The sequence below is a fragment of the Suillus fuscotomentosus genome (assembly GCF_016647785.1).
Source record: "Suillus fuscotomentosus strain FC203 chromosome Unknown F5891scaffold_32, whole genome shotgun sequence".
Classification (NCBI taxonomy): domain Eukaryota; kingdom Fungi; phylum Basidiomycota; class Agaricomycetes; order Boletales; family Suillaceae; genus Suillus; species Suillus fuscotomentosus.
This window is the reverse complement of record NW_024539544.1, coordinates 439919-463524: the sequence shown is the minus strand read 5'-3', so window position 1 is coordinate 463524 and position 23606 is coordinate 439919. Positions and strand designations below refer to the sequence as shown.

The following is a 23606-nucleotide window of genomic DNA, read 5'->3' as shown; positions in this document are numbered from 1 at the left end:
CCAATCCTACCTTAAGGGTATGGCACTCGAGTGGTTCGAACCGGATCTCCTAGCCGACGAGGACGATGATCGTCCGGATTGGATGGATGATTACTCCGCGTTCATGCTTGAACTCCAAACCAGTTTCGGACTGCACGATCCGTCCGGAGACGCGGAAATGCAATTGGAACAACTTCATATGCGTGATGGACAACGCATTAATAAATATGTTGTTGAATTTCAGCGTCTTGCTTCACAAGTCCATGGCTGGGGTGACGGTGCCCTAAGACGCCAATTCTATAATGGACTTCCGGCTCGTATCAAAGACGAAATCAGTCGCATGGGTAAACCTTCCACCCTTTCCGAATACAAGATCCTTGCCCAGACTACCGACGCTCAATACTGGGAACAAAAGGGAGAAGTCGCCCGTGAAATTAAACCCACCACCTCCACTCCTCCTAAGCAAACCACGTCCGATTGGACGAGTTCCAACTCGTCCGGACCTTCGAGGTACAAATCCGACAAACCCGCAACTTCTGCATCATCCTCCATTTCTAAACCTCTGGACCTTACCTCCAAGTTAGGAAAGGATGGAAAGCTCACGTCCGAAGAACGTAAGAGACGGATGGATAATAAACTCTGTCTATTCTGCGGTGGACCCGGCCATTCGGCTCGGGAATGCACCAAGTCTACTTCGCATGCTGCCAAAGGCCGTGCTGCAGTAGTAACTCCGGAAGACAAACCGGAGGCTTCAGATGAAGCAAAAAAATAGTCCGCAACCCTCCTGACTCCGCACGGGATGAGGGTTGCGTTGACTCTACCCGTGCAACAGAGCTACGTCTCAATGCTGTTTCTCTTTCCAATCTGAACTCTCTTTGTCCATACGTTTCTATTCCTACTTTTCCTGATATTTCTGATTTTCCTTCACTAATTGATTGTGGTTCCTCTCACTGTTTTATAGACTCTGATTTCGTCCGAAAAAATAAAATTCCTACATATCCGATATCTCCGCTTTCTCTCCGTTTGTTTGATGGTACTTGTAATAATATGATTTCCGAAGCTATAGATTTGCCTATCCGTTTTCCGTCCAGTGTAGTTACCTCTGATACATTTTATGTTACTCCGTTGGATTCTTCTTGTTTTATCGTTCTTGGATATAGCTGGCTCACCCTACACAATCCGTTGATTGACTGGGTTTCGGGCAGCATCAATTTCCAAACGACTTCTCATGGAATGCCTTCGACACCTCCGACGTCGCTTCCGTCTCCGGATCCTCATCCTCCGATGGAAGATTTACCTCCTCCGACTACATCCGGAACCTCCACTGATAAAACCATCCCCAACATTTCTTTGATCAATGCGGTAGCCTTTTGCCGGGCCTGCAAATTGGAAGGATCGGAACAGTTCAGCATCTACCTTCGTCCGACCGGTGTAGACCTCCGGTCCGCTTCCCTTTCGTTCGATCCTCCGGACCTGTCCGGAATTCCTCTGGAATACCACGAATTCTCGGATGTGTTCGATAAGGGCAAAGCTAGCCAACTTCCTCCTCATCGTCCCTATGATCTCAAAATCGAGTTAGAGGAAGGAACTAGTCCGCCCCTTGGAACCATTTATTCTCTATCTGCAGTTGAGCTTGCAGCCCTCCAGAAGTTTCTTGATGAAAACATTTCCTCCGGACTCCTCTGTTCCTCATCCTCTTCTCACGGAGCTCCTGTCCTGTTTGTCAAGAAAAAGGATGGCTCCCTTCACCTCTGTGTAGATTTCCGTGGACTTAACCAGATTACCAAGAAAGACCGATATCCGTTACCTCTCATTACCGACCTCCTAGACTCTCCGAACTGCGCTAAAGTCTATACCAAAATTGACCTCCGATCCGCTTACCATCTCGTCCGGATAGCAGACGGAGACGAATGGAAGACCGCGTTCCGAACGTGTTATGGCTCGTATGAATGGTTGGTGATGCCGGAAGGTCTCACTAACGCTCCGGCTGCATTCCAACGCTTTGTCAATAGCGTGTTTGCTGATATGCTGGATGTATGCATTATCGTATATCTGGACAACATCCTCATCTATTCCCAAGACCTTGTATCCCATAAGGAACATGTCCGAGAAGTCCTTCTCCGTCTCCGAAAACATCGACTCTATGCTAAACCCGAAAAATGTGCATTCCATACCACATCCGTTGAATACCTTGGTTACATCCTATCTCCGGACGGCTTGACCATGTTGTCCGAGAAGATCCAGTCCATCATTGATTGGCCGGAACCTTGGAAAGTTAAGGATATTCAATCCTTCCTTGGATTCGCAAATTTCTATCGTCGATTCATTTTCAATTACTCGGACATAGTAGTTCCGCTCACCCGTCTTACCCGCAAGGGGGTTACTTGGGATTTTTCCGATGATTGTCGGAAGTCCTTTGAAACACTCAAGAAAGCTTTCACGTCCGCTCCGGTGCTTACGCACTGGATTCCGAATGTTCCGATAGTCGTAGAAACCGACGCCTCTGACTACGCTATAGCCGGAATACTTTCCATAGTATGTCCGGACTCAGAGCTTCGTCCGGTAGCATTTTATTCTCGGACGCTTACTGCTCCGGAACTCAACTACAACACTCACGATAAGGAACTTCTAGCCATCCATGAAGCTTTTTGGACGTGGCGACATTACCTTGAAGGCTCTGCCGAGCCGATGTAGAAACAACAATACAATGAGGAACAAAAGAAGCTCCTGACTGTATCTGTAAAAGTTGTAAGGTCGCGCGCTGCCTAGTCTGCGTTACTTGAGAAGCAAGTGCGTTCGACCCTATAGGGGAAGTGAGTGCAGCAAGGATCTAGAAGTGTGCGCTTCAGCGAAGTGCGAGAAAGCGCAGGAGCGCGCAAGGTACAAAGGCGCAGGAACGCGCGCGCGTATTAGCGCGAAGTGCGGGAAAGTGCGCGCGCGTATGCGGAAATGAGAAACTAAGCTTAAGTAGTGATATAAGCAAGATAAAGGATGTGAGATGTGTTGTGCTAATGAATAGATTTCTACTGCGACTTTCTAAGTAGTAAGTACTAGGTAAAGTTGGGTGAAAAGTAAGGTGTGAAAGGTAAGTAAGTAATAGTATGTACTGCTGGCGCTTATATAGCGCGCCTAAGCGCGCTCATGCGGAGCCGAAGCGCTACCGAGTAGGTATGTAAAAATATATATGAGTGAGAAACTATGATAAAAATAAAGGTGGAACTATGCTAATAAAGGAAATGGAAATATACGCACTAGGGAGCTTGGTGGACAGTGGATGGATGCATCTGGATGGCTGGCGCTATAGGGCGCGCAAGCGCGGGAACGCGCGCGCGCGTATACATCGTGAAGCGCGGGAATGGTGCGCGCATGGCGCGCGTTGCGCGGGAAAGCTGCGCGTCATATAGGAATCACTGTGGATGGTACACAGAGTGATGCTGCGAGTTTGTGCTGTATACTTCCTAGTGAAACCTGCCATATCACACCATGAGACACACGAGTCTCTACACCGATAGACGTTGTCACGGACCATAAGAACCTTGAGTATTTCTCTACCACAAAACTCCTCTCTCGCCGTCAGGCCCGCTGGTCGGAATTCCTCCATCAGTTTAACCTCGTCATCCGTTTCAGTCCCGGAAAGCTCAGAGCTAAACCGGATTCCCTTACTAGACGCTGGGACGTCTACCCCAAAGAGGGGGATAAGGACTACGCTCGAGTCAATCCTCATAATTTCCGTCTGTTATTCACTTCGGAACAGTTAGCTTCGTCCCTTCGAGCTTCAACTCTAGTAACTCCGGTTCTTAGGGCAGCTGTTCTGATTGATATCGACCAGCTCTGGAAAGACATCCTGACCGCACTTCCCACCGACCCTATCACATCCGAACATCTTCCGGAACCTTCGGGTCCGAGATGGACGGTAGATGATAGTGGTTTCCTCCGCTGCGACAACCGTATATATGTTCCGGAATCTAATAACCTCCGTCTTCGCGTCCTCCAGAATACTCATGATCATCTGTTGTCCGGACACTTCAGACAGAATCGGATGTTAGACCTCATCCGACGCGAGTACACTTGGCCAGGAATCCGCACCTATGTCAAGGACTATGTCAAGTCCTGCACTTCCTGCGGCCGAGCTAAGGTTCCGAGACACAAACCCTACGGATTGCTTAAGCAGCTTCCCATACCGGAAAAGCCTTGGAATTCTATATCCATGGATTTCATCGAGCATCTTCCAGACTCATCCGGCTTTACAGCCATCCTCGTCGTAATCGACCGTCTATCCAAACAAGCTATATTCATCCCTACCCACGACACCATTACCTCTCCGGATCTCGCTCATCTATTCGTCCTCCATGTGTTTTCCAAGCACGGAGTTCCATCCCATGTCACTTTGGACCGAGGAACAGAATTCGTATCGCATTTCTTCCGGTCCTTAGGAAAAGCATTAGATATGGTCCTCCACTTCACGTCCGGATATCATCCGGAAGGAGACGGACAAACCGAATGAGCGAACCAAACCCTTGAACAATACCTCCGGATATACTGCAACTATCAGCAGGATAACTGGTCGGAACTACTTCCCTTGGCAGAATTCGCTTATAACAACACTCCGAGTGCTACTACCGGAGTATCTCCCTTCTTTGCCAATAAGGGATATCATCCGAACCTATCCGTTCATCCGGAACGTGACCTCTCATCCGCCCGCACACGAGACTATGCAATAGACCTTGACGAACTCCATCAGTTCCTCCGAGAAGAAATGGCCCACGCACAAGAAAGATATCAAGGACCTGCGGACGCCAAACGGAAACCCGCTGTAGAAACAACAATACTGAGAGGAACAAAGAAATGCTCCTGACTGTATCTAAAAAGTTGTAGGTCGTGCGTTGCCTAGTCTGCTATACTTGAAAGGACAAGTGCATTCGACCCTAAAGGGGAAGCAGGTGCAGCGGAGATCTAGAGGTACGCGCTTCAGCGAAGCGCGAGAAAGCGCAGGTGCGCGCAAGGTACGAAGGCGCGGGAACGCGCGCGCGTATTAGCGCGAAGCGCGGGAAAGCGCGCGCGTGTAAGCGGAAATAAGAGAGACTAAACTTATGTGAAGATATAAGCAAGATAAAGGATGTGAGATGTGTTGTGCTAATGAATAGATTTCTACTGCGACTTTCTAAGTAGTAAGTACTAGGTAAAGTTGGGTGAAAAGTAAGGTAAATAATAGTATGTACTGCTGGCGCTTATATAGCGCGCCTAAGCGCGCTCATGCGGAGCCGAAGCGCTACCGAGTAGGTATGTAAAAATATATATGAGTGAGAAACTATGATAAAAATAAAGGTGGAACTATGCTAATAAAGGAAATGGAAATATACGTACTAGGGAGCTTGGTGGACAGTGGATGGATGCATCTGGATGGCTGGCGCTATAGGGCGCGCAAGCGCGGGAACGCGTGCGCGCGTATACATCGTGAAGCGCGGGAATGGTGCGCGCATGGCGCGCGTTGCGCGGGAAAGCTGCGCGTCATATAGGAATCACTGTGGATGGTACACAGAGTGATGCTGCGAGTTGGTGCTGTATACTCCCTAGTGTAAAGCGCCATATCACACTATGAGATGCACGAGTCTCTACACCGCTCCGGATATGAAAATCGGAGATCCGGTCTTCGCCAAAGCAAAATACTTCCGATCCACCCGTCCATCCAAGAAACTCTCGGAAAAGAACTTAGGTCCGTTCGAAATCATAGCTTGTCCGGGCACACATTCTTTCACCATCCGACTTCCAGATTCCATGCACTCCATACACCCAGTTTTCCATGTCTCGCAATTAGAACCAGCCACACTCAATACCATTCTTAATCGTATCCAATCGCCTCCACCTCTGGTCGAAGTCGACGGAGAACCCGAATATGAGATATCCGAAGTTTTGGACTCAAAATTAGACCGTCGGAGAAGACAATGTCAACTCCTATACCTCGTCCGATGGTCCGGATATGAAGGAACGGACGAAGAGACTTCATGGTTACTTGCAACGGAGCTCGGAAACGCATCCGAACTAGTTTCGGACTTCCACGCTGCATATCCGAACAAACCCGGTCCTATTCAACTTTGAAGTACATGGTGTGCATACGAAATACAAGTACATTTAGAGAAGAAACAGAAACGGACCAGAAATTCCTACATCTCCATAGACCCATCCGCCTCTCCGGATCCGCCTGCATCACTTCCGGACGCCTTTTCCATCACCTCATCTTCCTCCTCCTTCCGAGCCGCAGCTTCAGCGTCCACTAGTTGCTGTTGAAGTTCCAGCAGTTTCTGCTTAGCAGTCTTCTGAGATCCGGAGGTGTTGCCAGACATTTTCGATAGAGCGTTATAGAGAGTAAAAAGTGGGAAAGGAAGAATCATCCTGGGACGTCCGTCCTTGAGTATACCTGTCCGGTTCCGAACTCAGACGCTTCTCCCATTAACTTCTCCATCATCTCGCGATAATCTCGTCCGGTCCGGACCGATGGTTCTTGTGCCTCTAGGGATCGGCCCTAAGGGGGGGATACTGTCATATCCCATATATTCACGCTTCTCTTCCGGACTTTGGACCCTGAGATCCGATCCAGTCCGATGTATAGATCCGCTTCCAATCTGATTTACGATAAGCTTTCTAATTCATTTCCTGTTCATATAACGTTAAACACAGCCTATTCGGTATTTCCTCTTCCCGGTGTTTCGGTTATACTTATTACCGGTATGATTACTGATCCGTTAACCTATGTCTCATTTCTGACTCGCGTTTGATAACCTTTGCACATGCTTCGTACATAGCCTCGGACCTTTGCTTACTGATACTTCCGTTATCCTCATAGTATATAAACTCGTGTATATGTCCTGTAGTACCTCAGTTCAAATATCATCTTAGTTTGTCCTCTTTCTGTCCTCCGGACTTGAGTCCTTCTTACTCTTGTCACCCTCCGAGACTTCGGATAGATTCCGATAGTCTATATCCTCAGCTCTACCTTCGGGTAGTCTTACTCTGTTAGTTTCTAGTTCGGATACGTCCGGATTAGTCTTATATACATTTCCGATATCCGGAAGACATCCGGATATACTACGAGACCCGTCCGGACCTTCGGACGCGTTATCGTTAGTACTTTGAAATAAGGGACAGTACTTGGGAAAGGGGCACAGCGTACGAGCTGAGGCCGAAGTCCTTCGGATCCGATCCTACGAGAGTATGACCTTAACACCATAGCCTCGTACTGTGCTGACTGATTCTCCATTAAGTCCTCAGTAATATATAAACCCTGTAGATTCTATGTAGTTCTTTAGTTCAAATATTATCTTAGACTCTGCTCATTCCCTCCTCTGTCCAACTTGAGTTTCTCCTCTCATTGTCCTCCATTAGTCTTAGGATTGACTCCTATAGACTTCTCACCTCCACCTCTACCTTTGGTAGTCCTCCGCTGTTTCCTTTCTAATTTGGACATCATCCAGATTAGTCTTATCACCCATTCCCTAATGTCTGCCGGAATTCCTGCACATCGGACATCAGACTCCGGGCATCATCCAACAACCTTCAGACATCATTCAACAGCCTTCAGAAGTTAGGGGCATGTACTTGGGTAAGGGGTGCAGCACATGAACTGAAGCCAAGTCCTTCATATTTGACCCTTGAGCACATTCTTAACAGTAACATGATGCCTGGCCAATGAGAAAACAAGTGCTTTTTGACAAATGCAAAATAAATGATATAATTCTCTTATTATTAATATGATTTCACAATGCTTCTCTTGATGCACTGGATTGTGTCGCAAATTTCCTAAATCGATTGTAATCAGGAACCATTGACATCATGTTACAATGATGTTTACAACCCTCATGTAAGCTTGATGGCGGGGTCTCAATCTATTACAATGCGCTTACAACATGATTGATATGGCTTCAATCCCCCCTTACCGCCATTCTTAAGTGCTTCCCTCTTGTTTCTGTTGAAATTCATATACATTACATATCTGTTGGTGACATGGGTCCTGAAAGGACGAAATTCTGCGATCTATGCCAGCAGGACCTCAAGCCATGCGGTTGGACCACCCATCACAAGGCCTATGAGAAGAAGGCCGAGAAACAGCACCAGAATCAAATCATGGTGGAATCCATTCAAAGGCAAAATTCAGGTGCAGCAGCAGGTACACACTCATTTTTATCTTGGTCTGTTAACTATTTAAATTGGCTGACACGTCCAGGTTCCTCAAATCTGAGATGTGCGAGGGATGAACACGTTGTTAATGCTGCAGGAAAGAGATGTAAGTCTCATTGGATCCTTTATGTTTTACTGTTGTTATGTTGCAATAGGAGAGTGTGAAGCCTGGAATGAGATAGACAATGACACGGGGCACATTGGTATGTTTGTGATCGTCATATTGTAACATATTTACATTCACAAACTACCCTTAACAGATTTTCCTGACGCAGATGTCCCTGAGCATGTGGAACCCACTTTCGAGGTTGACAACATCATGTGCGAATACCATCCAAGCAGTAAGATCCCACCCAAAGTCCATGCATTTTATGATTTCAAATGCCATTCAACACCACTTGCATCCTCTGCCCTGCCTAACATTCGCTGAGCTTGTGCTGGAGGCTTGCTTGAATAACGAGCAGACTGATCGTCTCATCAAACTTTGCAACCGGTGCACTTCCCGCCAAGAGAAGTTCACATTTCAGACACACAAGGACTTTCGCGACAGGTGGGACACTGCTTCCTATCGCATTACAGGGGTTGTTTCCATCTTTCTTTTTAATGTTCAGCTTCTGATGATCCTTAAGTTGTTTACTAAAGACGTGATCTCGGCACCATATGATGGTATGATACAAGAGTTTGATTTGCATTATCAGAATCTCTGGGAGTGGGCTATCGACCTCCTTCATGATCCTTGGCTCTTTCTGCACATGGTATTTGATGTGCAACAATGCTCAAAGTTCAATGGCAAGGAATTCATAAATTTTGTAGATGAATCATACACTGCTGAAGCTTTTTGGAATATTCAAGTATGTAACACTGCTGTAGTGATTTTAGTTGCCTTCATTATTTGATCTATTATTTTGTTTCATAGTCTCAGCTACCAGATGGTGCCAAGCTGCTAGCTTTCATTCTCTATGCTGATAAGACTAAGTTGTCCTCATTCGGCACCGCAAGAGGTTACCCTGTTGTTGCTCGTCTCGCAAATCTGCCTACCAAAATTTGCAATAGTCAGGGTATAGGTGGTGGCTATGTCGTCGGATGGCTTCCAATTGTATGGAATGCATTTTCATTTAGTGGTTGACACTGATTCTATTTTGAATACTTTTTCTACGTGAAGGAAGAGAAAGACCATGCTGGTAAACCAAGCTGGGTCAATTTCAAGAATGCAGTTTGGCATGAAGCATTCTTGAAGATTCTCTCTCTGTTAGCATTGAGATCTAGCATGGGACAATGGTTTTAATGTCTCAACGACCTTCAACACTGGTTCTTTCCTCTGATATTAATTTTATCAGCCAATTATGAAGAACAGTGAGTGTATTTGATTCAAAACATGTACATGTTACTAATAAGTTACTTGTATTCAATATTAGATGTGTTATGTCGCTAACTCAAAGGATCAAATTGTTGTGGCCATGCCCAGTTTGTCTCGTTCCCCACAACAAGCTTTTAAATACTTTGAAGATGTATCCTTGTCGAATTTCCAATCAGTCACAGAACATCTTGAAGGTTGCACGGGACAAGGAGACCACTGAAGAGAGAGAGAACATGCTCAAACAATATGGACTTTGTGATGTCTCAGTGAGATAACTTCCACTATCTGATATATCGATGTTTTCTACTAATTTAACACAACCATTTTATTAGAATGCCTTTTGGACTGTCATGTTCATGTGTGTACATAATGCACTCTCGTGGAATAGGCTCCATTTTAACAGGGGCCTGTACTGCGATCATCTGTGGGCCGAACTGCAAAAAATAATCACTGGTTTGGGGAGAGCAAGTGTAGCTAAGATAGACAACAAGTAAGTGGTCATCTCTAATTGAAATGTCTATGTTTTCATTTTGATGCTAGTTACAAGGCATTTCCATGGTGGCGAAATCTGAAGCATTTAGCGCAAGTTATGAGCATTTCATTCAGTGATAGTAGCGTGTATGAAGATATTTCCCAGGTATGTTTCTTATATTTGTATATCCTTATTAGTAACTTGCGTTTAGATGGTGATATATGCTGCACATACCATCATCACTGAGGATGAGTGTCCACTCAGCTACCACTTACTTCATTGCATCCACCCTCTTTATTGAAGTCGATATGTATTCAGCGCTCGAGGTTCACACAACTGACACTATCCATGCAGGCCAACACGCTGTGAAAGTGTTCTCAATGTATCTACAGGTACATTTTCTTGATTGATCCTCAAAAATTGTTCATTAATAGAATAATAGCAATATATAACAAAAATGGCCGACAACAGTGACAAGAACTGGAACTTTCCAAAATTGCACATGAGTGTGCATATCTTCGATGATATTGAAGCCAAAGGAGCAACCCACAACTACAACACAAAGCCGAATGAGAAGATGCATGGGTCACTGAAAGACTCATATTTGATGCACACCAACTTCAGGGATGTCGCACCACAGGTAAGACTTAATTCTATCAATTATTCAATAATTTCATGCTACAATATTTACAGATTCTTCGCATCAATCATTGACAAGTCGTAGCTGAGAATATTTGCCACAACATATCCGACTTCGATGAGTATCAGTTACAAGACATCGAAGATGCACTGGACGAAGACAATTTTGTGGTGGATGATTTGGTTGTTTTGAACGACTCCCCTCATGTAAAGCTTGGGTCCAGACAAGCTCCACAGACCTTTGAATCTGCTGAGAACACTCACAAGGATGATGGCGCATTTACTAACTTTCATATCAAGCTCAATGACTTTTTGACTAACTTTTTATTAGTGATTCAAGTCCCTCTATCAGGTGGAAAGTGGGTCCAACTCAAAGCAAGCAATAAGGTATGATCATTGTTCAGTTTGGCTGTGTTCTACTATATTGATATGGAGGGATAGATTACTGAGTGCTGGTTCTTGAAAGTCAACTATGAGTCATTGGTAGATTGTCGCCAACACACCGACTACCTTTGATGCAACCCCAAATTCTTTGAGGCTCCATGCTTTGATTGTGTATTCATCCAGATGACCGACAACATCATATTTGGTCACCTGCTCTTCGTTTTTGAATGCACAGTGGAGGATACAGTCTTTTCTCTCACTCTTATTCACTCATTTGATGCTCCCACTGGTGTGCACATCCGAAAGGACAAGCATCTCAACATCTTTCGTGTTCGAGCGAGACTCCGTGCACAGGCTGAGTTTTTTCAATAAGGTCGATCATCCACGGAGCTTTCCTAGTGCCAGATGGTAGCCACGACTACCTTGTCATCGACACTGTTGATACCGACATGTTTCTTCACATAAAGGTGCTACACCATGAGGCAGGGCATCTTATATGTGTTTGATTTCACATCATGTCCTCCTCCCCTTATAACTGGTATGTGGGCTTGCTATTATCTTCACTCATGATATCTCAGTCTTACTAATGGTCGACTGGGAGCAGGATTTCCATAGACCTGCACCTCCTCCATTCTAACTACCACTGTAACCATATTATACCTGCACTTTCAACACTGGTCTTCCTGTCAATGATTCAGTACAGTCTGTCCTGCATTTATTTAAGTACACAAAGGTCAGTATTCAGACTGCTACTCTGACTGTTCTCAAGCTGAGTAATGTTCATGCACTGAACCTCCACACAGATTCCCCATAGCAGTTGAACGGTTTATTCAAGGGTGTTTTCTCTTATGTTTGTCCACTGGCTGGACCCAGTTAAGGTAGGTTTTGACACAAATCACATCCACACAGCTTTTCTCACAGCGAGTGCAGGAGTATCTCATGAAACCTTGGGTTCACTAACTGGCCTATCCGAACATCATCAGCATTCAAGTTCAGTCATGGCCAACTGGCCAATTATCTGAACATCATCAACATTTAAGTTTGGTCATGGCCAACTGGCCTATTATCCAAACATCATCAGCATTCAAGTTGGATCATAGCCAACTGGCCTATCCAAACATCATTGGGATTCAAGTTCATGACCAACTATCCTATCCGAACATCATCAGGATTCAAGTTGGGTTGTGGCCAACTAGCCTATCCAAACATCATCAGGATTCAAGTTGGATCATGGCCAACTGGCCTATCTGAACATCATTGGGATTCAATTTCATGGCCAACTGGCCTATCTGAACATTATCAGCATTCAAGTTCAGACATGTCCGACCAGCGTTCAGTAAGTAGCACATTCATCTTTGCATGTGTTCAATTGATGGATTGTGTCATCGACCAGACCTTCCATGAACCGACAAAGAGTCTATCATCCTGGGGAATTCTCAATTATACAAGGGTCTGTGATCAGACAATCAACTCTGGTTCATAATGAACTGTTCTGATATGCATGTGAGGTACTAAGGTTCACCAATTTAAAGTTTTTATCTTGTGAGGGAGGCAATCATGCCCACTAATATTATAATCTATCAACATGTGGCCTTCAGTCATGCCCTTGTTTATGTTCCCCACAGCAGTTCGCCCTACACTGAATCACTCCAAAGATGTAATAAGATTTGGAGTTACATCTAGTGGCCTTGAGGTACCAGGGAGTGTGTGAAATTATATATAAGGTGTGTCACACCATTTTCTCCTTCTCTGCCTTTCCACTGAACGTCTAACAGTCTGAGAAATGTCTCATCTCTCAGTACAGGTGTTGGACAGTAATTCAGATGACAACTTTGATGAGGGCGACATTGATGAAGTCACGATTCCAGGGCCCAATGCTTCCAAGGGAGAAATCATGGAGGTACTTAGCAACTAACTTTATCTTTCTATGTCATACTCAATATGTTCTCCTCAGGCACTCAAAGTCCTGCAACTTCAAGTTCAGCATTTGCACGAAGAAAATTGTGCCCTTAAAGAGAACAACAAGGTCCTCCTTGCTGAGAAGCCCAAACAGAAGCAGCATGTAGAAGCACCTGACGAACTTGTTGCTCATGAGCAGACCATCTCACTGTATGCTCATAAATACAGCATGACAGTGGAGATGTTTCTAGACAATGACCTTATCACCAAGAAGTGCCCAGATTCACCTACATTGTTCAATAGCAACGACCATTACAAGACCACTTTGACCCAAGAATCCGCTTTCTTGGATGAACTATATGCTCATTTCCCATAACATGTCCATCAAGCCATGCAAAGTGTATACTTCAAGGACCTCGTATGTCACACATTTTGTTCTGTTCTAGTTATCATCTGACATATCCTATAACTGTTGTAGGTCAATAAGTGCATCAGTGATGCTTGTTCTAACAAGATCAAAAAATTATGTGGTGTCATGGGAGATATATTTGACCTTCCAGCGAAATACTTTGCCAATCCCAGTCACAACAGAGCCAGCATCATCAAAATCCAAAAGATGCTTGGAGTGTCTGGCAAGATGCAGACTTATAAAATATTTCTGCATCTCTTGTTCCCAGGTCTGCAAGAAGACGCGACCCTGAAGACTGTTTTCGGCAATTGGATACTTTTTGCTAAGGTGTGCTATCATTCGCTCGCATAGTTCTATCATGTACCCTACTTATTATGGTCTATCTAGATTCTGAGAGCCTTGCTACATGGCGTCACCTTGCTTCATCAAGAACCTTGTGGTGGATTGAAGACTAATGCTCAGAAGTGGAACTTTCAACAAGTCACGCCAGGGTCTATCACCTGGGCAGCAGTTATGGTATGTTATTTATATTTGCATCAAAAGTCTACTGATTTGCTTTAACACAGGCAATCTTTCTACTCTCACCTGACACGGAGTTTCTGGGTTCAAGAGTGGGGAAATTGTCAACCATTAACTACAGAGACCTGTTCTTTCAATACAAGAAGCTGCTTGTTATGAAGTGGGACATGAGACACATCAAGAACATTGTGACCAGTATCGACAACCACATTTTTGGCACTGCAAAATTGTCTACCTTTCATCTCGCCGGTGATGAAGACTTTTCAGAAGAAATCAATTGAGCGATGCTTGCACTCGACATGTTGTCAGACAGCAAAGCAGACGAGGCTCCACTGGCCTCATCAGCAATCTCAGCAGTCTCATCAGCAGCACCTGACAGTCAAATCATCATCCAGCATGAAGAACAAGGATCAGTATCTCAAGCTGCTGCTTGTACTAATGTCGAAGTGGTAGCTGGCAATGTAGATGACTTAGAAGCCTGTGATATCGGTTCAGATATAGGCAGGGGTCAAGGGAAGGCAAAGAGGGGGAAGAGGCCAATAGCTGAGGGCGCTCATCATGGTCGTTCCTGTAAAATGTAGATGATAGTTACTATTAGCGATCCTCACTTGATCAAACATTTTAATGTTTAAATACATGGTATTTGATCTAATATTGACTCTGCGTCCGACTCAGAATCAAGGCAATTCAAATTCAGATGCTTACATAACAATGAAGTTGCAACAAATATTGTCAGACAGTTCGCTTTCAGACTTGAGTAATAACAACCATGTTACAGTCAATTCCAATGGACCCTTTTGCACAAACTCTTGCTACCGCTTATTGAGTGGTCCTTTCTTTTTGCTTTACTTAAATTCCCCTCCCTATGAAGCCTGGTATGGCCACCTGCCCCAAGGCTGAGTAGTGGAGTACCACTTCCCCTTCCACCATATCTACACATTTTGACCGTGTTTTTTTGCTCACTTTCTATCTAGAATATGTCCTGACCACACCCACTCTCTCACCTGCCTTCGCATTCTCACTCGCCATCACATCCTATGCATCCATAACCCTTCAAGTCTGTCGGTACTTTTCCCACCCTTTTCAAATCCTCCCATTCTCACCTGCCTTCACATTCTCACCCGCCCTTTCTCACCCACGCACACGACTCACTGGACGCCACATCACCAATCCTCCTTTGAGCTCAAGCCATGCTGATCCAAGTTGGTGCCCGCAGTTTGCAGTTCATGAATCCATCAATCCTCCTTCTACTCGAGCCATGCTGATCAAAGTCCTTGTCTGCCATTCGCAGCATGTTGATCCTCCTTTGAGCTCTTCAAGTCTGTCAGTACTAAATTGCCTGCCCTTTTCTCACCCACCTCCCATTCTCACCCGTCACCTTTGCATTCTCACCTGCCCTCACATTCTCACCCACCCTTTCTCACCCTGAAACCTCTGGCCGTCCATCTGATTGAGCGCAGTAACCTAGTAAGTAAGTTTTATTATTCATTTTGTGCTTCTCTCCCTGGCCAACATGCCTCTAGGAGGTGACTTGGACCAGAGGTCATCAGGCTGTGAGGACACGCCTCTAGGAGGTGACTCTAAGCATTTAAGCCTGACGGCTTATAATTATATATATATTGTATCTATTACTATCATGTGTACTAACATATTTTGGCTCTATTCTAGACGGTCCTGATCCCCCAGTTCTCACCCCTCTCATCAACCAGGTGCTTCTCCCGTCCCATCAACAACCCCACTCATAAGAACAACAACCACAACCACAACCAAAGATTCAGACACCAATTTGGGTCAGTCTACTAGTATTCACAACCTCCAAGAGCCAAGTGCACAGACGGCATGTGATGTGGCACAAACAAGCCAGGATGGAGGGAGAAGGTGGAGAAGGAGTCAGATGATGGAGGTATAGTTCCTTGGAGATACGGAGGAGCAGGAGTAGAGATATATGGATGACAGCAAGTTATTAGTACTATTATTATTATTATTATACAAATTTGTCTGTTAGTATTGGAATATCAAAATGACAAATAAAACATTACAATCTACAACCTGCTATTTAACATTGCAACCATCTGTTGCAGCTCCCAGCCAAACAGCTCATTACAATGACTAAGATTGATTGCCATACATTGCAATGGCAATTGCCATTGCAACCATCATTACAATTGGATTACAAATGCGACTCTGCTATTGTAAGCACTTTCAATTTATGTTTGGTCTTTGAATGTTGAATTGCCTTAAAAGGTACTGAAACCCAAATTAGAAATTTGGGACATAGTTTGTGCATGATTTAATCAAAGAACAACTCCCCAAACATCTGAGCATGTCCTTGTGAGTCTGTAAACATGCAGTCAAGCAATTGTTCCAGCTTTCCTGTAGAGTTTCCCTTCTCCTGCATAGAGCAGTTGTGTATGTGATCACCATTGAAGGTGAATTCAATCTCTGAAACTTTGAGGATTGATAGCATAAAGTCAAGAGTTTATATATGACCTTCTTGTAAGATCTTGAGAACAGACTTGATATGTTTGTGTGGTGAGAGTCTGGGAGAAGTTGGAACAGCCTCAGAGGTGTGTGGTACTGTGATATAAATGAAGCCAGAGTCCAACAAACAGTTGAAATCACTATCCAGAATGATCAAAGAGTCTCACATAATGTTGCAAGCAGTGATAGACTGAAGACAGTAATAGAAATAGCAATAATTAGTAGAAATAAGTTACATGTGTGATGGAACATCCATTGAATGATGCAGCCTGGCAGCTAACACACTTGACATCAGGAAAAATCTAGATGAGAATATAGGGCTCTGTAGGCAACATAGCCTCTGTAGCCCCGTCGTCATCCCCCCAATCTGTAGAGCAATGTACCTCCCGAGGACTCTACAGAGCGCTATGACATGCCATGTAACATGAGAGTGACGAAATATATCTGTCATAGCGCACCTGTATGTAGCACAATGTAGTTATATATTTCAATATAAAATTACATATCTCCCTGAGCCTCTATCCCATCCCTCTCGTCCTGTTCCTCCTCCTCGTCCTGCAACTCCTGCTCATACTCCAGAAGAGCATCATTGAATGCTTCCTCAGTCACACGGGACCCAATTGACAACGCGAGGAGGAAGTCTACACCTGCATGAAACCTTCAAGTTGCCATTAGAACTTCTATAGTAGTCTTGATTGAATGAAGACTCACCTAGCTGCGTCGTGCAGATTGACACAGATTTTTTCGAGGAGTTTGTAGGGGGCCGTGTGTTCCTCGAAGTGCTGCAAGGAGTCGAGATGGGTGTTGTAGACAGATGCATAATTTGCTGCTGAGAACTTGACATCTTCTTTGATACCTGTACCCCACTCATCAATGCAACATTCAATCTGTCATTCGTCAGTGTTGCTAACATCAGAAAAGTGGTCCTAGTACTCACAGACGCCAGCAAGAGTGCCATTGTTTTGACAGGCAAAGGGTTGAAGTACTGGTGGTAAATGATGCCCTCATCATTGCGGTTCGCAAACCACATGTGATTGACACCCATTTGTAATAAGTCCGTCTTGTAGATTCCCTGCTTGGACTCCCAGTCCTAGAATCGCATGAGTTCAAACAACAAATAATGTAGATGATCCATCACACACCTTGTAAGCAAACAGCGAACCCTCCTTGAGAGATTCTGCACGATCACGATTGCGCCTAATCACTTCCCTACTGTCATTTGCACGAAAGCCAAAAAATGACCCTGTCAGCGATTGCATCTTGGCCTTCAGCTCGCCGCGGACATGAGAAGTTCTCTTCAAGATCTAGATCACGATGAATGAGTCCAACACAATCACAAGATTAGACAGCTCACCATTTTCATTAACCCAGGTGTTAGTCGAACATTGATCCCTTTGGTGCTGCATGCTTCACGCCAGGCCTCCTTAGCTAGCTTCATCTCAATGAGGATCGAGTCTGGAAATGGTGCGCGAGTGACAACCAGGCACCGGAAAATTGTGATCGCAGTAGTGAGAATCTCCTTCGTGATATCATCAAAATCGCTGGCCTTCAAGCGCTGAGCTGAGCCGTCCATACTTTTCTTCACCTTCGGCATGATAGGGTCTTCAAATTTTGTGTCTGAGGGCCGCTTGATGCCCAAAACGACAGGTTCACGTTCACCAATTGAGTCTCCATCACTGTCACCGTCCTCTAAGTCATCCTTGTCTGCATCAGGATCATCAGCCCACTCATCCTCACTATTGTGGAAAGTAGGGTGGCGTCCTGGATGAGTAAGGCTGCCATCTGACATGGAGACTTCGCCACTACTCACCGCAGTCGAAGATGACGATGAGCCTGGGATTCAAGTGTTAGTAGTAGCTAGATGTACATTCTGAACATGCACCTTTATAACCCTTTATGAGGCTGTTGCTTAAGGACTTGCGTGCAGAGCTTGCGTTGCGCGAAACTGGTGTGAGAGTAGGTGGTATCTTCCCAGTACTAAAGGAAAGCTTGCTATGAACATTTCGATCTGTGAACTAATTATGATTCATCAATCAGTGATCATCTATGGCTGAGGACAGAGAGACGTACCATAGTGTCTTCATCAACGTCAGCGTCACTAAGGAGTTCCGCAGGCTCATTGTCGAAAACTTCAGGATGATGTTTGAAGACTGTGCGAAGTGCCTTCACAGTCCTTTGGTCGGTCCTTTGTTTTTTCTGTTCATGGCGTCGTTCAACATGTTGAACTTCAGAGACTAGTATATTTGGCTCAGTTAAAATCTCTGAGAGCAATTGGGACTTACTTCGATAATTTTCTTTCTCTGTGGGACGGCGTTGATGACCACTGGATGTGCGCATGGGTGATTGTCCAAGGCGGGTTGGTATATCCTTGGATCCTGCTTTGGAAGCACCTGGTGCAGTGCGCTGAGACTTCGAGAGTAATCTGCCAGCCATAGAACAAAATTTTAGGTTAAGAGACGATCAGGTAAAATTTAAATGTGAGGAACATACCGATTTTTATGTGCATGACAACATGCACGCAGCGCGTCAACAACACGCTCTTCCAAACTTTAAGTCTGTTGAATTGAATAAAAATGATCTTCGGGTGAATCAGGAGTCTGCAGCCTATAAGAAGGTGAAAACATACCTGCAATGTTCAATCCCATAACTGCATCCATTCATCCATTGAGTTGCCCTGCCATGGATCAAGTAAACCTCTTCAAGCAGTATGAATGAGTCCGATTTCAAAACACTTACCATGATCTGACTTGATATCTAGATCATGCACGCCATCAGCAGACTTCACCACAGAGCCGATAACATTCAAATCGAACCTAAAAAAGTGCGTCAATTCATGTTTGCATCCTCACAATTACTAATCAACTTACAGGTGAAAGCTTGTCCGCAGAATTCCGTTGCCAATTTACTATGACAACGGGGCAGCCTCATCTGCCACACCAAGTCCCCTTCCTGCTCCTACTCCAAGCCCCCTTCCCGCTCCCCATCTCTCGGAAGTACCTGAGACACCTACCCCCCGTTGTAGAGAATTATGCCTCTCATGGCGTGATATGGTGCTTTACACTAGGAAGTACATAGCACGAACTTGTAGCGTCACTCTGTGCACTACCCACAGCTATCTCTATATGACGCGCAGCTTTCCCGCGCAACGCGCGCCATGCGCGCACCATTCCCGCGCTTCGCGATGTATACGCGCGCGCGCGTTCCCGCGCTTGCGCGCCCTATGGCGCCAGCCATCCAGAAGCATCCATCCACTGTCCACCAAGCTCCCTAGTGTGTATATTTCCATTTCCTTTATTAGCATAGTTCCACCTTTATTTTTATCATGCATTCTCACTCATATATATATTTACATACCTACTCGGTAGCGCTTCGGCTCCGCTTGACCGCGCTTAGGCGCGCTATATAAGCGCCAGCAGTACATACTATTACTTACCTACTTTTTCCTACTTTTCACTTACTAGTTACTACCCACTTACTACTTAGCAGAATATAGTAGAAAGCTATTCCTTTACATTTTGCACTCTTATATCTCTTATCTTGCTTTATATCACTACTTAAGCTTAGTTTCTCATTTCCGCATACGCGCGCGCACTTTCCCGCACTTCGCGCTAATACGCGCGCGCGTTCCCGCGCCTTTGTACCTTGCGCGCTCCTGCGCTTTCTCGCGCTTCGCTGAAGCGCACACTTCTAGATCCTTGCTGCACTCACTTCCCCTATAGGGTCGAACGCACTTGCTTCTCAAGTAACGCAGACTAGGCAGCGCGCGACCTTACAACTTTTACAGATACAGTCAGGAGCTTCTTTTGTTCCTCATTGTATTGTTGTTTCTACACCGTATCGCCAAACACCAGCACCAGTTACTGTTTCGCAGTCATACCTACGAAAACTTGTCTTGGAGCGTTGGGAGGCAGAATTTAAGCGTTGGGAGGAGGCATGCAAGGCACAACTGTTGGAGGTGCACATATTACAGTGACCTATTTCCATATAATACGAGGGAACGGACGTGCATAATATCCCGTATGATACGGGCCAGCGGACCATGGGCCCGTGATAAAAATATCCTCAACTATGACAGATGGGCCGGGAGGCAAATTATTCCCGATGGAGGCGGGTGGGCCCATGCAGGGGATATATAGAGTAGATGAGTGGGCCGATGTACATGAATATTAGGTAGACGGGTGGGCCGAGGTAGTTGGATATTATGCAGATGGGTGTATTAAGGTAGATGTGTATGAGATAGATGGGTAGGTACTTGTTATCACATTCACGGGTGGGCCCAGACACATATTAAATTAGACGGGTGGGCCGAGGGTATTATACAATATTGTATTATACGGGTGGGCCCAGACACATATTAATTAGACCAGTGGGCCAAGGGTGTTGTATGGGATGTTGTATTAGACCGGTGGGCCAAGGGTGGTATAAAATATAGATGGGTGGGCCCATGTGTATCATAATTGTAAACACGATGGAGCTGAGGTAGTTGTACATCAACCAAATCAGAGGAGGTAATAAAATCAAAGTTACCAAGTTCCTGGAGCAGCAGGTGATCTCCTGACATGGCCTTTGATGGTGCACAGGTTGTCTTGCAAAATTTGGAATCTGGGGTGCAAAGCTTGTGTTACCCTATGAGAAGCCAAGTTCCGATTACCAACCTTTGGGTCAACCGTACTCAGAGGAGGTAATAAATCAAAGTTCCCGAGTTCCCGGAGCAGCAGGTGATCTCCTGACATGGCCTTTGATGGTGCACAGGTTGTCTTGCAGAATTTGGAATCCAGGGTGTGAAGCTTGTGTTGCCCTATGAGATGCCAAGTTCCGACCACCCAAATTTGGGTCAACCGTACCGACTTCCAAGTTCCGGGACCCGGGAGTCGACAAATGAATATCTGATAACCAGCACACTTCCAATCAGGTAGTATTTCATTGAGCAATGAATCATCCAAGGGGTCTCTTATCAGACTCAGTAGTCAATATAGGCAAATGATAATGAAAACATGAAAGTTGTTATTATGCTATTTTTCAAACCCGAGACCATGAAACCCATTGTTCAACATGTCCATTTTTCACTCACTGCACAAATCACCAAGTTTCGAGTGCCAAAGTGTGCAACTTGAAACCCAGTGTGCAACATGTCCATTTTTCATGTACATTACACAATTCATTGAGTTCCGAGTGCCAAGTGCCGAAACCCGAACCCCGAGACCCGAAAATATGTATGCAACATTTCCATTTTTCACTTGTTGCACAAATCACCGAGATTTGAGTGCCAAAGCGTGAAACTTGAAACCCAGTGTGCAACATGTTGATTTTTCATTTATATAACCCAAATCATAGAGTTACGAGGGCCGAACCCCAAGACCCGAAAATATGTACACAACATGTCCATTTTTTACTCACTGCACAAATCACTGAGTTTCGAGTGCCAAAGCGTGAAACTGGAAAGCCAGTGTGCGACATGTTGATTTTTCATTTATATCACACAAATAACCAAGTGCCAAGTGCCAAGTGCCGAAACCCGAACCCCGAGACCTGAAAATATGTATGCAACATTTCCATTTTTCACTTGTTGCACAAATCACCGAGTTTCAAGTGCCGAAACCCGAAACTCGAAACCCGGTGTGCAACATGTTCATTGTTCAATTATATTACACAAGTCATTGAGTTCCGAGCTCCGAGGGCCGAAACCCGAACCCCGAGACCCGAAAATATGTACACAACATGTCCATTTTTCACTCATTGCACAAATCACCGAGTTTTGAGTGCTGAAACCCAAAACTTGAAACCCGGCATGCAACATGTTGATTTTTCATTTACATCACACAAATCATTGAGTTCTGAGGTCCGAGGTCCGAGACCCGAACCCCGAACCCCGAAAATATGTGCACAACATGTCCATTTTTTACTTGTTGCACAAATCACCGAGTTTCAAGTGCCGAAACCCAAAACTCGAAACCCGGCATGCAACATGTTGATTTTTCATTTATATTACACAGATCATCGAGTTCTGAGCTCCGAGGGCCGAAACCCGAACCCCGAGACCCGAAAATATGTACACAACATGTCCATTTTTCACTCACTGTACAAATCACTGAGTTTTGAGTGCTGAAACCCGAAACTCGAAACCCGGCATGCAACATGTTGATTTTTCATTTACATTACTCAAATCATCGAGTTCCGAGTGCCGAGGGCTGAGACCCAAAGCCCGAAACCCAAAATCATGTACACAACATGTCCATTTTTCACTCATTTCACAAATCACCAAGTGTCGAGTGTCAAAACCTGAAACCCGGTACTTCAAATGGACACAAATTGTATTTGTATGTATTATCCATTGGTGTAGGGCTCAAATAACCTGGGAATTGTATTTGTCAGTACTTGGGACTTGGGACTTGGGACTTGGTACTTGGCACTCAGTGATTGGTACTTGGTACTTGGCACTCAGTGATTGGTGGTCAGTGGTTGGTACTTTGGACTCGGTACTCGGTACTCGGTACTCGGTACTCGGTACTCGGTACTCGGGACTCGGGACTCGGTACTCGGTACTTGGGACTCGAGACTTGAGACTTGAGACTCGGTACTCGGTACTTGGGACTCGAGACTCGGGACTCGGGACTTGAGACTCGGGACTCGGGACTCGGGACTTGGGACTTGGGACTTGGGACTCAGGACTTGGTACTTGGTCCTCGGCACTCGGTGATTGGTGGTCAGTGGTTGGTACTCAAGACTCAGTAGTTTCTCCCTGATACCCACCAAAAAACCCACACCCACAAGGTGGGTGTGGGTATATCATGGGGTATGGGTGGGGGTAGTGCTACTCATACCCCGGAGTTCACCCACACTATTCCCTATTGGTACTCGGTACTTGGCACTCGGTGATTGGTGGTCAGTGGTTGGTACTCGAGACTCGGTAGTCAATATAGGCAAATGATAATGAAAAATGACAGTTGTAGTCCATGTCAAGGTGAGTGATTTGGTAGTCTTTCCTTGTCATTCAGCAAAACATCAGCAATAATGAAAAAATGAAAGTTGTTATTATGCTTAACTTCCTTACCAAAGGTTGTAGTCCAAGTCCAGGTGAGTGTAGTGGTAGTCTTTTCTTGTCAATTGGTTATCTTGTTACTCATTACGCAGTACTTGGTACATGGTAATTGGTACTCAGTATTTGGTTTTGATACTCGGTATCTGGGAATCAGTAGTCAGCTTAATCAAGGTTGTAGTCCGAGTCTAGGTGAGTTTATTTGTAGTCTTTTCTTGTCCATTGGTTACCATGTGACCAAGATATAAGCTAAAGAAAT

At 45.1% G+C, this 23606-nt stretch overlaps 2 protein-coding genes across 2 annotated transcripts; one reads left to right on the top strand and one right to left on the bottom strand.

Moving 5' to 3' along the window:
* Positions 1-7977: 7977 nt before the first annotated feature.
* On the top strand, positions 7978-14411 carry F5891DRAFT_981076 (uncharacterized protein; the record flags this gene model as incomplete). The annotated part of the gene is made up of 26 exons (XM_041377072.1): positions 7978-8140; positions 8307-8354; positions 8412-8492; positions 8731-9002; positions 9068-9247; positions 9314-9399; positions 9501-9504; positions 9685-9774; positions 9841-9866; positions 9897-9998; positions 10049-10145; positions 10192-10234; positions 10335-10372; positions 10423-10620; positions 10749-11006; positions 11187-11292; positions 11702-11736; positions 12085-12339; positions 12397-12453; positions 12808-12903; positions 12958-13112; positions 13302-13320; positions 13381-13638; positions 13699-13827; positions 13878-14079; positions 14140-14411. The coding sequence occupies 26 exons, from the start codon at positions 7978-7980 to the stop codon at positions 14409-14411; spliced, it is 3270 nt and encodes a 1089-aa protein (XP_041225127.1).
* Positions 14412-17233: 2822 nt separating this feature from the next.
* On the bottom strand, positions 17234-17701 carry F5891DRAFT_921167 (uncharacterized protein; the record flags this gene model as incomplete). Its single annotated transcript, XM_041373784.1, has 3 exons — positions 17234-17401; positions 17454-17615; positions 17666-17701. Coding segments are annotated over 3 exons (366 nt in total), but the record flags the coding sequence as incomplete, so codon positions are not given.
* Between the last annotated feature and the right edge of the window lie 5905 nt (positions 17702-23606).